Genomic DNA, 12,184 nt, shown 5'->3' with positions numbered 1-12,184 from the left:
CTACCATTAGGCAGGTTTGGCGTTATTAATTTCTCCCATTAGTTTTTTAAATGCTATATTTTATGCATCCAAGAGCACAAGACGTTTAACCTAGAATAGTGAAATACACATTCCTGGGCGATAATACGTAAAAAAACCGCCCTCTACACGCGTGTCCTAAAACTGTCAGTAAAACTGCCATACTATGGGCAATAAATTATTTATCGGTCAGTTCGATTAGTCTCGAGATGATGTCCGGCAGAGTCGACGACCAACTTTACCTTTCAACATTGCTTGGGATGCGTTGCAATGTTTCTGCTCCATTAAAGAGGACAAATATATTTCATATTCCAATGCCAACGCGGAATGGTTAAATGATCGAAGAAAGCAGCCACACAGCATCTAAACTTGAAAAGAGGATAGCTGCCGGCAAATATCAGTAAATAACTCCAACGCCGAAACGTTCCTCCCTCAAATGCGCCGCGATAGTATTGCGCCTTGCTTTCCTTGGAAGGTATCGTGTGATGGAGGTAGACATTTTCACGTTGGCAAATCGTTAGTTGTACCATAAATCAGATGTACCTTTAGTGTCCAGGTCGGTTGTAATTGAATCGCTGCAGATTCCTATATTCCAGATTGAAGATAAACACTTCGCTCCTCAGATAAAGATTCATACTTATTGGCTTATTTGCTGTTAGGACATTATCTGTTGCATGAGTCTATCAATTAGTATTCCTGTTTTTTTTCTGGAAGTGGTCCTCAGGAATTCTTGTCATAAACAAGTCTTGATCTTCTGCGAGAATTTCTCGTTCCCTAAAACTTCAACATCTACCATCAGACATTTTGGACGCATTGGGGACATCTCGAATACGCACAGTAACCGGACACGTAGTATTTCTATCATCACCCAAAGGTACAGACAACTTTCGTCGGTATACATAGCTGTGGGTCATCGATCTTATACTGAAACATTTGACCAATGCACGTGCCAGCAGTCCGTTATTACCCACCAGGAGTCCAAGCTGACAGATAGAATCTAATGAGCAGTGAAATGCACTTTCGGTTAGATTCGTGGGCTGATGAATTTGTTCCTGTGCGTGCATATATCTTGCCGAAACAATATATGCATTAGGCGAGGTATAGGAGACCTTCCCACGTCCACAACTCCTCAAGATGACGGCGCAGATGAAGATTTGAAAGATTCTGTTACACAAGGGTGCTGCTAATAAGTGTCCTTAGCGGTTCGCCTTCGACGACCAATGATAATGATGAAAACGAAGAATTGGCTATGTTGGTTGAGTTGCGTCACATTTTGTCAACTCGGTAGCGTGTGTGTTGTGTGCCGCACTCCAAAAGCGGACGCGAAATTCGTGTGCAAGCCCTTGGATGGTGGCAAAGAACGCGGTTCTGCCAGCCCTGAGCCAGACGTGTCGATCGCTAAAAATAGAGACGCATTCAATGCATCCATGCATGCCGATCCCGGTGGGTCCGAATTGGGGTAGGCCAGACCCATTGCTTCGCTTGCTCTTCCCCCATCGCATTAGCATAACATCGCGAACGCATCGAAAATAGTTACATCCAATGCTGGCCATTTGTTTCATTCTGTGCTGCCGGTGTCGCGCTGCTTCTTCGCACTGCAATTCCATCGTTCGCTTCGCTTATTGTGGTAGGTTAAGGTATGGGACGCTACTTTGGAAGATGATGTTCCGCGATGGACCATTTGCGTTGGTTTGCCGCGTGACCACTACATGTGTGCGGACGAGCGATAAACCCCGGTTGGAAAGCGCTCTGTGCCGCGACATGGGTCGATCCCTTGCGGTGGGATAGAAAGACTAGGGCGGAGGGTAGGTTAGATTATCCCCAACGAGAAGATTCCGCTGCTATGCGCTGAGACAGCATCGATGCACGTCTACCGATGTGCATCGTACTTGCATTCTGGTGCAGTGCAGGGGATGCAATAAAAAAGATGAGAAACATGCTCAGGCCGGGATATTCGTCGCTGCGCCTTGACATCGACTGCTGTGCGAGTAGCAGCGACAGGCTGCTCTACGGTTCCTGATTTAATGTTGGGATAGGTCAAGTGAAATTTCGAATCGAGTTTATAAATACACGGCCAGCTTGTAGCCGATGCACCGTTGTAACACACATGAGTCAGGTTGCAATGTTTCGTTTAGGTATTTAGAAGACAATATTTCTATTCTTCATTTCTCATTGTTTCTAGTGTTTGATAAAGTAAAAATCAAGCTGATATCAAAATTAAGGGAGTGAAGGGACACATGCTAAAACTGCGAACTGGAATTGTTCATCGAGAATGATCATTGATGGGAAGTATGTGATTGTATGAATAGTAATATTACAGACGATACAGGGTAAAGGCAGCAGAAACATATATTGGCTTTTAGGAAGATATTATAATTTTGTACTTTTTCATAATATTTTTAAAATATTTCAAACTGAACTATACATACCTTGATTCTTTTTCGAAATCTGTGCCCGTGGTTTGACAGCCATGATAGCGAAGGCTATGTCAACAAATTGTTTGACAGTTGTTCGAACCCTTCAAATTTCTATCGTTTGTTTCATGCTAGTTTTGCCTTTATATTAACTATTTTATTACTTTCACATGTATTACTAACTCATCAGTATTACATAAACCTATTTTATCCTTTATAACACATTTCACAAACATTCTCATTGTTTAATATTAATATCACAATTCCGTTCGAACCATTCGCTGTCAAAACGGTACTGTCTGGTCCAACCTTGTTATAACTTCATTAAATTTTTCCTCTACCCTTGGTGCTTGTGGAAGTGCGTCGTACTGTACAATATTTCCTTAAAAAAGTTAACAAAATACGCTAGAGCACTACAATACTACGATTATTTAAAAGTTCTACTCACGTGCTAAAACAGGTATGTATTATTTGTCCTTGTTATGTTCTTTAAGGTGGAGAAAAATGGAAATGAAAAATCTTGCTGACGACGCAATGGCCCTAGTGCGGAAGGCCGCCATCTTGCGATGGTGAACGGAAAAAATGTGTTCGCGATCGATCCCTACGTTGTGAATTTTAGTTTTCTTTCGGAACGGTGAAAAATTAATGTTGAGCGCGGTTTCTCGCTTGACCGTTCGGCGTACGTCTTTTATTGCAAGTGCAGTGATTTTTCGTAATGGTTCTTAGCCCTAACGGTCCTTACACTAACACAACTAAACTATGTGACGGTAACGCTACCCCGGTGAAAATATCAACGCGAGAAATAATGCGTTGACTGTCAAAACAGTGTTGCGCGTGCAAAGCGTAAACAAAATGTGTGCAAGCGAAAAATTAAACCTCGCACCGTGAGGTAAAATCATCTCCACCCATTACTACGATAGCTAACGAAAAAATGCTCCAAGGTCAACGTTTGCTTATTGCGTTTTGATATTTAGTGTGATCGATCGTCCACGTTGTTAAGTCCCTTCCCTTAAGACTTGTGTATCAATGCCAGAAGTCTAAACAAATAAAAGAATACGAGTCTAAATATTAGAAATTGAGACAAAACCGAATGGGCATAGAAGTATACTATCTACCTTAAGGTAGAGTATAGAAAATCCCTTATCTAATGAGTTTTATTTTGCCTGTGTCTCACCGTAGGTTAATTGTGATAGCATTTATTTTCGCGGCTAGCTGTTGTATTACATAAAATCAGTCACGCTGGATAAGATGGCGCGTTACCGTGAGTGGGACCTGCAGTGCAAGGTTTACGTGGGCAATTTGGGATCGTCGGCGTCGAAGCACGAGATCGAGAGTGCGTTCGGCAAGTACGGTCCGTTGAGAAATGTTTGGGTAGCACGCAATCCTCCCGGTTTCGCCTTCGTGGAGTTCGAGGATAAGCGAGACGCTGAAGATGCAGTTCGCTCACTGGACGGAACGTAAGTTTTGGAATTCAGTTTGATTTTGTTTTGTTTTGCCGTTGGCGCTAATGTACTGTTATGTTCTTTACCCCCGATAGGCGGTGTTGCGGAACTCGCATTCGGGTAGAGATGTCCTCTGGCAGATCACGACGTGATGAGCGTACGCGTCGACCCCGCCGTTCGTACAGGTAAGTCGAGGTTTTGACCGATAGCGATGTTTTAGGTGTAAAATGTTAGTCTCAGCAATAGTGACTTAGAGTATATCCAATGCTAAAGAAACCAAAACCTAGAGTTAATTGTCCCTCTCGAGCCACATGCAATGTGTTGTGGTGTAAAGCGTTTTTTTTTTTACTCTAAACAATGTAGAATTTCACCCGCTCGATGTAATCATATTTCGATTTATGCAGCCTCGTTTTGACTGTGTTTCCTTTTGTTTTGCGTGTGTTTGAGAGTGTGTGGAAGCAAAAATAATGTTAAACCTAAGCTAAATGGTGGCCCGTACATGAAATTTTCTCTTATCTTCCCCGAGCAAATGGAAACAAACCCCACCACAACTACTACTATAGTAGAGCATGTAATAATATCGTTTGGAGTATTTGTTTGGCAGGATGAAAGACATTAACACTGATAAAATCAAGCAAAATCATTACAAGGAGGGGATCGTAACGCAAATGCTCGAACTCGGTTTAGGATCCATTGCGCGGGTTTGTTGGACTGTTTCTTTCTCATTACTACCCCTATCGTAAACCCGAAAGCAATACAGAACGCCCTCCCAAAACAAAAAAAAAGTCAAACAAAACAAGAAAAGATATTCGTATGTGTAACATAGAAGAAAACAATCTAACCAATGGTTGATCAAACAAATTTCAGGGCAAACTCTTCTATGATACTACTCCACGACAGCGACTTCCGCCACAGAACATCATCTTGTCCAAATTTTGCTAGTAGCGCTACTAGTGTTAAGTCTACTACCGCAACCACCACCACCACCACCATCAATTCCACCAATTTTACCACCACCATCACAACTACCACCACCAAAAATACAACCACTACTACTACTACTACTACTACTACTACTTCCACCAACACCACCAATACTTCTACTGCGAGCCTGAGCTCCTGCCGGTGCGGCTCGATCTCTTCTAGTCCCGATCATTCGTCTTCCGGCGACTACTACTACTACCACTACTACTACTGCTGCTACTACTACTACTGCTGCTGCTACGGGCATGCGTACGTGCTTCTACCTCTACTTCCGCAAGCGCCCATCGCGACAGCATTATTGGCAGCAGTAGCAGCGACAGCACTGTGCTTCCTCTTGCGATGGGCTTCAGCAACGGCAGCAGCGGCCCTTCAATACGACGGCCTCGAGAACTGCAGTTTGCTTCCCCTACTACTACCACCAATGTCACTGCTACAGCTACTACTACTACTACTACTACTGCTACTACAGCTACTTCATCATCTTCCTCCACACCCTCTCCATCGGCTGGGTAGTAGCAGCGATCGCCTCAGCAGCACCACATGTAATCTTCGACGCGATTCAGCGCCCTGCACCGCCGGGTGGTGCCTTCACCCACTGCCATCATCTCGCCCCCCGTGAACACAGTTGGTTCCAACTGGATGAGATCAAATGCCATTTGAGTGGAGCTGTGTAGCTCAGCTCACACGTGTTACGTCTTTGCAGACAACCGAGCGACCAGTTGGTGTTTGCTTTTCCATCAACTGGCTGCGTGATACGCTGGTCATGTTCAAATTCATGCTCTAGCAGAAAAGAGACAGCAGTAGCGGGAACCTAGCTTCCCTCTAGAGTTCTTGTCAACACACACATACACGGGTCATGCAAAGTCCTGTTCAGATCATGGTCCTTGATGCGGTTCAGAGTGCTCAAGAGGTGTCATCAGTCTGCAATACTACACACATGTACCGCAAACGGTCTTCCTGTGACTATCCCTCCGGTGCCAAAGGCTGTACCAGCTTTTCCGCGAAGTTTGGCGACAAAGCCATCGTGAAGGGGCATCGCTGCCCCATCTAGTCAGCCAGCCACGCGATCGTGCCACCCTTGTAACATTTCCATCTCCATCTGGGGTGTAATGGCCATCCCATATGCTCGGGGATTGTCACACCTCGGACGCCGTGTTTTGTTTTTCTTTTCTTTTTTTCTGTATCTCTTTCCCAGCGAGATCCTTCAAGTTCGTTTGAGTGGCCTGTCCACTCTGTACACATGTTTTTGCGCTCTCTGTGTGGTGCGCTTGCCGAACCGTGTCCATCATCCGCGAACACACATCCTTGTCATCATCATCTCCTTCGGCTTCGCGCGCTCTTGTAGGGGCTTCTACGTGATCCTTTGCACCTGCCAACTATATATCATCACTGACCATTCTTCACCAACCTTTACCTACCAAGCGTATTCTGCTGCTACTACTATCTACTTCTATTACTACAACTACTGCCATTGCTGCTGCCACTACTACTACCACTACTACTACCCACAACTGCTACTAGTGCTGCACCATCATCGTCATCGATTGGGCATCCTTTTGAGCAATAATAGAACACCATCAAGTGGTGTGTTCTGTGAGCCGCACCATCTGCTGCCCCTTCTCAACAGCTTCTTCACGGCAACATAAAGTACTTCTGGTGCTGCTGCTGCTTCCTTCTGCGCTTCTGTCATCACCATTTTCTTCGGTGCTGTTTGTATGATGTGCTGACGGTATTCATAATGATGAAATACACCACATCTGGGCAGATCTTCCTTGACGCTCTTGGGATGCTATCCCACCTCTCCCGATCGCTTCTTGACCCATCCGGGCACGCCCATCCTTAACAAGATCGACTTTGCGCATCGCTCGCGGTGATCCCTGCGGGACGTTACAGTTGGTGCAGTTTAGTGCAATTGTGTTGTGTTGGTAGCAACCCAAAACATAATCCCACTCCGTGCTAGCGCTCTCAGCTATGCCAACAGTAAGCAAGCAAAACACCGCAACTGTAAGTGAGAATCCGATTCATTCCCTCTTTTTTTATCCCCCAAAACAAACATTGTGCGTAAATAATGTATCTTTAGCTCCTAGCGGAAGCGCCATCGCTGCTAGCCTTTTCAAGCTCTTCCTTTCGACATCACCACAAACAACCAATTCACGACCATGTCTCTTTCACCATCACCTTTCATCATGAACACCGTTGACTACTACTACTACTACTACCCGTACACCTAAGCGCTGTTACCGACCTACACATCATCTCCATCATCATCTTGCCAGTTCGTGTGCCACGTAACAGCAACGACCCGCGTAAAGCTTAAGTGCGCGTTCCGAACAACCGCTCCAAACGTCTTGCCCTTACGTTCTTGCCGGTGACGATCGTCAAACGAAAGTGAGAAGACAAACGAAACCACCCTCTCTACCCTCTCATCCCAACGCACAAGAAAACTGGCCATCTCTTCGCAAAACTCCTGCGTGCGCGCTTGTGTGGCATCTCTACCATCTTTAGAGCCCCTTCGAACAGACTTCGCCTCTTCTACTGCAAGAAGTGCTGCACCACAGCCGGGGGGAACCGCTGAAGATCGCGCATACAATCTCACCATCAATTGTTGAATTGGATCGAACGAATCTAAAAATCAAAGCTTCTTCCTTCACCACCACCACCACCACCACCACGACCACACCAACCACCACCAAATCACATCCACCATATCAAAAATGCTCCACAACGCGTGTGTGCGCTCGCTTTCTCTTCTCATCTCTTCTTCCGTTACCGGAAAAGGTAGGATGTGTATGTATGATTTTTTTGTTCTTTTTTAACGCTTTTTCTTATTCAATCACACATTATTTTGGCACCGTGTCGCAGCAATGCAACGGGTTGCATATGTTTTTTTTTCTTCTTCATTAATTTCTCTATTTTAGTTATCGACCTTTCTGGTGTACTACGTATTTTGTGTGCGTACAAAAAATAGTAAACAATGTTTTGTGTTTGTCTCTTAAACTTATAGCTACTTAGTATTTCTATCGTTTAAATGTTTTTTTTTCTTGAAAGATAAGCGTCATTGGTGTGTTCCGTTGTCATGTCCAATTAACTCTTCTTTTTTGTTTGTAGCTGCGTTCAGTTTCCGTACACACACATATATAGAGCTTTTTTTTATTGGTTTTAAGCTTTGGTTCACCGTACAAATATTAATCACAGGCAGATCGATCTTGCTCAACTATTCAACCTATCCTCGTCCTCGTCAAGACAACCATCTTCATAACACACCAGTGCCGGTTCCCGTCTATTGATATGCTATTTAGCTAAAGGCACCCATGCTAAGGAACAGCATCGCTGACTATCGACGTGGGGGTGATATCTACGGGTGGAATCAACAATTCACCGATAGTTAGCCAGTACGCACAACGCAGTCGGGAAGGGTTTAATACAAACATAATAACTTTTATTTCGTCTAGAAGAAGAAAATCGCTTCTAGATTCTATTCGATGTTGTAGATCGTATTTTGTATAAACTCAATTGTTTCTGAAACACAAACCATGTTCGGGTGCGCAACTAAGATGCTACGAACTTGGTAATTCATTGGGAGCGGTTCTCGGATTCTACAAATTCCATCCGGACCGTTCTTCTGTACGCAGTACTGGCTATCGTGCTATGTTATTTGGGATTCTTAATGGCCACACGTTACAAACGTCCTGGAATCATTTTCTTTTCCTGATAGCTAACTAGTTACGAAGATTACTCCTTCAACTTAGTAGAGGTAAAGTTTTTTTTTGGGATGAGGGTGTGTGGCTTACATTTGTTCCTACTGTGCATGGTGGAGTGGTTTTGCTAGAAAAAAAAACTGCAGCTTATTTCTGTTGCTGTGCCTAGTTCGTGGATGCTCTTATGTTTTAAAAAAGATGGCGCTACAAGAAATAATACTAGGTAAATGATGAGAGATATTTAGTAAAATTAAGACTTCGGTGCGGTTTCCTCGAACACAATGATAACGGGCTTAAAGTGCATCAGAAATTACAAGATCAAGTCATTGCTACAAAAACTCAACGCGTTCTGCAGAAAGAGTTTGCTGTGCCAACCAAATATACTAAGTTGTTTGTTTGCGAGTAGCTCGTTCTGTACGTTAGTAATTCCGGTTTTCATAAAACTTAATTCTACCGTATCTAATCTTAGCCGTTACAGTTGCAAAACCAAATAGTGCAAATTTAGCCGATCTTACCAAACATATATTGTGCTGCTTCATATACCATCTTTATCCAATTCGAATAAGTCTAGTTGGAACCGCCAATAATTTCCGTCTGTTCTCGAACATCTCGAACCGTTCCACTTTCTTCTCCCCCCCCCACACAACATCCTCCACCGTCCTTTCCGGCTTCATTTTCTTCTACTCTTTCTATTCAGATCTCGATCACCGCGTCGTTCCAGATCACGTAGCCGCAGCATGAGCCGTGAGCGCGATCGCGATCGTCGCAGCCGCAGTGGATCTCGCGACCGTCGCTAAAGATGCTGCCGGGCGTGGTGGAGATGCATACGATTAGTGGACAAACCGAGCGAACATAAATGCAGGTGTTGTGTGTGTGGTTTATGATTAGGATAGGGACGACAGACGTATATATATAACGCGAGAGAGGATGTGAAAAACGTGCGCGTGCCAATTTGGTAGACCACATTACGGGAGTACTATCAAAGCGCGTGCGATGTGTTCTCTTTCTTTGTCATTACTTTTATTAAGTAATATGTATTAGATGATAAGTCGACTATGAATTTTACTATAGACTATGGGGAGAATTTAGGACAGAAAACAAATCAATAGTGTACAGCAACACATAGCTCGGATTCAACAGAATTGAAAGAGAAAAAAACGCAACAGAGCAAAAACAAAACAATCGTATGCCCTGAACGACTTGTGTGAGAATATCTCGGATTGAGGTAGACTCAACTACACAAGGTCGATAGTAACATAAGCAAAGATCATTCAACGACAACAGTTGTGAGTGGCGACAGTAAGATTGAACCAAAAGTATTTTCTAAACTTTCATTCTTCCTGCCATCATCCATCTCGCGCCTTGTAGCGGCAACCTTCTTCACTTTGTGTGCTGGTATGTGATTTGAATAATCTCGAAACATTTTTATTTCCACACACACACGCGCGCACATACAACGTAGATGCGTACAACTTTTTTTTTATTACATTTGCTGGAATGAGTGAATGTTCTGAAGAGTAATTGAATATTGGAACACATTTTGAAAAACTCGCAATGCATTCTTCTGTCAATCTCTTTCTCCCAGTAGAATTAAATGAAAATAGCACTAAAGGTTAGAATGGGCACGTGTGTGTGCGCGCGCGCGCAATAATGCAGCAGTAGTAGATGAATGTTGGGTATTTTTCCTACCAACAGATGTGCTTTTATTTGCGAAGTAGGGGACATTACTTACAGCAGCTTTGCATGCCGCGGAATATCAAACGCCGCGTGCGTTTTTTTGTATTATAAAGAAGGTGGTCCTAGGTAAGCTACTTCGATGTTTCTGCCAACCGGAAGTGCGACTACAACACTACGCAACGTCTTCTTTTTTTTCTTTCCTAAAACTAACACTTAGTGAATAGAATCTTAAAACATAAACGGATAAATAAAGAGAAACAGACGGTACAGGAGTACAAAATTGACGGTGTCGATTCGTTTGTTCATGAATAATGTCACAGTTTTCAGTATTTCTAGACTCTTGGGTTTTAATGCTACATAGTGTGTTGTTTTCCTTTCGATATAAAAGTGTAATATGAACCAAAATCGTATGATCGATCGAACGATAGTGCGATGGTTATGAAATCACTGGGCTTATGGGTTTAAGTACTTAGAGCGATATATTATAAAGAAAATCTTAAACTTAACACGAGCTTAATATAATGATTGAAACGCGGGAATGAAAGCAGAAGGGGAACCGAATGACCATCTCCTCTATAAAGCATCATTGGTTTGAAGTTCATCGCCCATGTATCCTCCCGTAACGACGGTTATTTCATCCGGAAGATTTCCCCGCGTATTGTTCAGATCATCCATATCATCGTCGTCGTCATCCGAGTTGTCCGAATCATCACTTTCGTCGTTGGCTGTAACGGTAAATGCCCATTAAAAACACCGTTCAAGCAATATGGAGAAGGTTTTCCCACTAACCGTCTTCATCTTCCGTGTCCATGTTTTCCATATGCTGCTCGTTGGAACTTTTGCCGATCGGGGTCAACTCTTGTCCGATGAAGGTAATCCGATTCAGCTGAAGGAAAATAAAAACGGAACTGGTGTAAAAATCAAGTAACATTCATTTGCAAACCGCACCGTACCCATTCCGTATGTTCCGTTTCCATCGTATTTACTTCCGCATCATCGTCGTAAGACTCGTCGACGGAAAACCAGAAATTGTACGCCGGAGACGGTTGCAGGGAAGGATAAAAAGGAATCATTGTGATGTTTTACTTCCTTCTGCTCAAGTAAAGCTGTGTCGTATGCAGCGCAGACTAGTCGCACCCCAATGCACCAAATCGATGGGTGGCTGCAACATAACCCATGGAAATGTGATAGAATAATTTGATTAAAATAATTTCGGTGATAAGCGCACGAATTCACTCACAATTTCAGCACAATTTATAGCGAACAAGCGGCTTGTTGTGAAACAAATATTTGTTTACCTTTTTGTGGAACGCAATATGACATCCGAATTTTGTCGAAAGAAATTTCGCCCACTGTGCGATGTTCAGACAGCAAATGTCAAGGTTTCTATAGAAGCCCACCGAGAGCAATACCGCGTTGGATCAAAACTGGAAATGAGAATAACAACTCTTTTTAGTGAGTCAACTCAGAGTGTATGAGTCGTTATTAGGAGTCAGATCGTTTAGCGACTCATTTCGGAGTCATAAAAACAATCCGGCATAAACGTATAAGTTATGGTTCGGCCATTTTACTCACTTATGAGTGTAAGCATGTAGCTGTGGTGAGTCGAATTGCAAAAAGAGTGAATACGTGAGCAGAAAGGGCAATGTGCGAGTGAGTTGAACGAAAATGTGCGATTTTTTATTATTTTTTATTCTTTCTTCTATTTAAAGCAATATTTGAGTTAAAAGAAACTTATTTGAACCAATTGGCATTAAAATAAATCAATTTATTTTTTTTTGCAAAATTTCCCAAAAAAACGTAAGGGGTAAGCCTTATGAAATTTTCGAGTTGAAATTTTTTTAAAATTTTTTTTCGGATTTTTTATCCTTTTCTTAATTTAAAGCATTATTTGAGTGAAAAGAAACACATTGCAACAAATTTGCATGAAAATATATCACATTTAAAAATT

General features: G+C 42.9%; 2 protein-coding genes across 6 annotated transcripts; one reads left to right on the top strand and one right to left on the bottom strand.

Annotated features, from left to right (window-relative positions):
* The first annotated feature begins 2,730 nt into the window (after positions 1 to 2,730).
* On the top strand, positions 2,731 to 10,513 carry LOC125771321 (RNA-binding protein 1-like). Of its 5 annotated transcripts, none has more exons than XR_007419295.1 (5): positions 2,731 to 2,892; positions 3,612 to 3,889; positions 3,970 to 4,059; positions 4,742 to 7,636; positions 9,278 to 10,513. XR_007419295.1 is itself a non-coding variant. In XM_049441854.1 (4 exons), exons 2-4 carry the CDS (start codon positions 3,681 to 3,683, stop codon positions 5,475 to 5,477), a joined length of 1,035 nt encoding a protein of 344 aa, XP_049297811.1. In that variant the 5' UTR covers positions 2,731 to 2,892; positions 3,612 to 3,680; the 3' UTR covers positions 5,478 to 9,289. The 5 variants fall into 5 exon arrangements, 3 of the variants coding, with proteins under 3 accessions (XP_049297811.1, XP_049297813.1, XP_049297812.1); XR_007419294.1 differs by having other exon boundaries at positions 9,254 to 10,513; XM_049441854.1 differs by having other exon boundaries at positions 4,742 to 9,289.
* A 180-nt stretch (positions 10,514 to 10,693) lies between these two features.
* On the bottom strand, positions 10,694 to 11,625 carry LOC125771375 (anaphase-promoting complex subunit 15). Its single transcript, XM_049441920.1, has 4 exons — positions 11,474 to 11,625; positions 11,187 to 11,395; positions 11,023 to 11,119; positions 10,694 to 10,958 (listed from the first exon to the last, which is right to left on the bottom strand). Exons 2-4 carry the CDS (start codon positions 11,304 to 11,306, stop codon positions 10,807 to 10,809), a joined length of 369 nt encoding a protein of 122 aa, XP_049297877.1. The 5' UTR covers positions 11,307 to 11,395; positions 11,474 to 11,625; the 3' UTR covers positions 10,694 to 10,806.
* Positions 11,626 to 12,184: the final 559 nt, after the last annotated feature.

Source organism: Anopheles funestus, chromosome 3RL (assembly GCF_943734845.2).
Source record: "Anopheles funestus chromosome 3RL, idAnoFuneDA-416_04, whole genome shotgun sequence".
NCBI lineage: Eukaryota > Metazoa > Arthropoda > Insecta > Diptera > Culicidae > Anopheles > Anopheles funestus.
The sequence above is the reverse complement of the archived record's forward strand: the minus strand, read 5'-3'. Positions and strand labels throughout refer to the sequence as shown.